This window comes from Carcharodon carcharias, chromosome 33, assembly GCF_017639515.1.
Source record: "Carcharodon carcharias isolate sCarCar2 chromosome 33, sCarCar2.pri, whole genome shotgun sequence".
Classification (NCBI taxonomy): Eukaryota; Metazoa; Chordata; class Chondrichthyes; order Lamniformes; family Lamnidae; genus Carcharodon; species Carcharodon carcharias.
The window spans coordinates 12,526,951-12,529,562 of NC_054499.1; the positions used below are offsets into that span (position 1 = coordinate 12,526,951).

Here is a 2,612-nt window from a genome sequence, read left to right on the forward strand (position 1 = left end):
CCGATATTTCAAAAATCTATCGACCTCCTCTTTAAATACTTTCAGTGATCGAGCCTCCACAACTCTCTGGGGTAGAGAATTCCAGACATTCACTGCCCTCTGAGAGAAGAAATTCCTTTGCATCTCAGTTTTAAATGAGTGTCTCCTTATTCTGTAACTACGTGCCCTAGATTCCCCTACTAGTGGAAACATCTTCTCAACATCTACCCTGTCAAGCCCCCCTCAGAATCTTGCACATTTCAATAAGATTACTCCTCATTCTTCTAAACTCTAACGAATAAATGCTTAACCTGTTTAGCCATTCTTGATAAGTCGGTGTACCTACACCACATGATCTGCAGTGGTTCAAGAAGGCAGTTCTCTACCACCTTCTCAAGGGCAAGTAGGGATGGGAAATAAATGCTGGCCCAGCCAGTGAAGCCCACACCCCATGAATGAATTGAAAAAAAAAAGGCCCTTCATCCCAGGAATCGAGCATAACATTCTTCCCTAGTGAGATTCTAGTCTTGATATGCCCTTTACAGCGTACATAACAATTCAGACAGGAGCACAGCACATTGACCGAGTTAATTTTACTCTAAAAAATAAATATTTTACCCGAAAATGTTGCAAAAAAAAAACAGTTCAGTCCATTTCTCAGCATCCAGGAAATGCAGCGATGGTTTTGAATGGATAAATGAGATCCAAGAGTCATTCAGAAATACATTTAATGTCCCTCAGTTGAAAACGTATGTAGCCACTGCCACCCTCTACTTGGGGAGGGTGTGAAAGACCTTGATGTGAATGGCGGAGTTGTTCCTGGTGCGAGTCAAGGGTTCGCCCTCGTCCAGCTCTGGCTCCAGGTCGTCCACCAGCTCGACAGTGGAAGTGTTGGCCGCGATCTGCAGCGCCCCAAAGCTGCCGCCCTGGAGTTGCAGGGCGATGTTGATGGCTCGGTTGATAGCCAGCCCCAGGCCATGGATGCAGATCTCACTGAAGCAGCCGCTGTCCAGCATCTTCTGGCACCTGGCCAGCTGTGCCCTGAAGTCCGTCTTCATGTTGACATAGATGTCGTTCTTGCGCTTTGGCAGTTTGTGTGGCAGCCTCTTGCGCAAGGTGTACTCCACCTGGTCCATGTCCAACACACCCTCCGACACCGGCGCCAAGGGCTGATTTTCAGCCATGTTCACTGGAAGCACACAAAACAAAAATAAGGGGACAAGTCATACCGTATGGGGGAGGTCGGAGAGCTTTATACATACTCTGCAAAGCTCGGGGGTGGGGGGGGAATTCAAGAATACAGTGTGAGATGCTGGGGCAGAATTAAAAATATTGTGGGTGAAGGTGCCAAGAGATTTGGTCCACTCATCCCAATCTGGACAGCTGGGCAGGGAAAGCGGGTAAGGAAGGGGATAGAAGTCAGCCAAGGAATTCTCCTGACGCTGCACTTTCCAGGGAGGATGACAAAGACGTCAGGATGAGGACTCAAGTGGTTAGAGGCAAACTTGCCCAAGGTGTCTTCCATGGGGAACGGTCGGTTCACTACAGCAGAATTGTGATGCCTTGCAAGGTCGAACAGCCTATGCTCACAATCATTCAGACATGAGCTGCCTTCCATGATCAAGCAGCTGTGGCTTGCCACTCTGGACCTGTGAAGCCTTGCATGGCCAAACAGCCAAAGCTCACCGCCCAGACCGGTGATGCCCTGAGTACCTGAACAGCTACCCAGGCTAGTGATGCCTTCCAGGACCCAGCCAGTGTTCACCACCATTGAATTGCAATGCCTCACACAGCACAACAGCTAGGCCTCCCCATCACATACGATGCCTTGCACAGCCAAACAGCCGGTGCTCAACATCTTGAATTGTGATGCTTTGTATACTGAACAAACAGCGACCAAAGACTCATGATATCTTCCAGGCCCAAACAGTCAATGTTTACCACCACAGACTCATAATGCCTTGCACAGTCGGTACTCACCACCCAGAATGGTGATGCCTTGTAGGGATGAGCAGCCTGGGCTCATCACCCTGGAATTGCAATGCTTTGCACAGCCAAACAGCCAGTGCTCATCACCTGGGAATGGTGATGCCTCCCAGGGCCGAAGAGCCGGTGCTCACCGCCCCGGAATGGTGACGCCTTCCAAGGCCGAAGAGCCCGTGCTCACTATCGGAAATCGGAAGACAACAAAGAGACCGAACAGAGTTGGAGTGATGCACAAACCAGGGCTTGGAGTTCGCTCCCGTTTCCGATGCTGCCCCGAGCCTTGGGCCTGCTGCTCCCAAACTGACATGCGCCTTGACCTCAACAAGATGGTGGTAGCCCAGCCCGCCTCCATATCAATGCGTGCCGCATAAGTCAACGAGTGTCAGGGATGCGATAAGAGACTACTGCGCCTCCACTGCCTCGGACCTCCCACATTCACACCACCAGCAGGGCGCGCTGCAGATTGCTTTACAACAACAACTGCTTGTGTCTCTAATCACAGAATCGCAGAGTCACACAGAGCAGAAGAGGCATTTCGGCCAATCAAGTCTGCACTGACAATTGAGAAACACCTGACCTACCTACCTAATCCCATTTACCAGCACTTGGCCCATAGCCTTGAATGTTATGACGTGCCAAGTGCTCAT

General features: G+C 50.4%; 1 protein-coding gene across 2 annotated transcripts; it reads right to left on the reverse strand.

The window, feature by feature from the left end:
• Positions 1-690: 690 nt before the first annotated feature.
• On the reverse strand, positions 691-2,322 carry pop7 (POP7 homolog, ribonuclease P/MRP subunit). Of its 2 annotated transcripts, none has more exons than XM_041178958.1 (2): positions 2,203-2,322; positions 691-1,168 (listed from the first exon to the last, which is right to left on the reverse strand). In XM_041178958.1, exons 1-2 carry the CDS (start codon positions 2,315-2,317, stop codon positions 750-752), a joined length of 534 nt encoding a protein of 177 aa, XP_041034892.1. In that variant the 5' UTR covers positions 2,318-2,322; the 3' UTR covers positions 691-749. The 2 variants fall into 2 exon arrangements, with proteins under 2 accessions (XP_041034892.1, XP_041034893.1); XM_041178959.1 differs by lacking the exon at positions 2,203-2,322 and adding an exon at positions 1,960-2,163.
• Between the last annotated feature and the right edge of the window lie 290 nt (positions 2,323-2,612).

Coding starts and splice junctions, on each gene's coding strand:
- pop7 (XM_041178958.1), bottom strand. CDS start 2,317: ATGGAGGCGGGCTGGGCTACCACCATCTTGTTGAGGTCAAGGCGCATG. Junction 1,169..2,202: donor GGAGCGAACTCCAAGCCCTG/GTTTGTGCATCA, acceptor GTGTGCTTCCAG/TGAACATGGCTGAAAATCAG.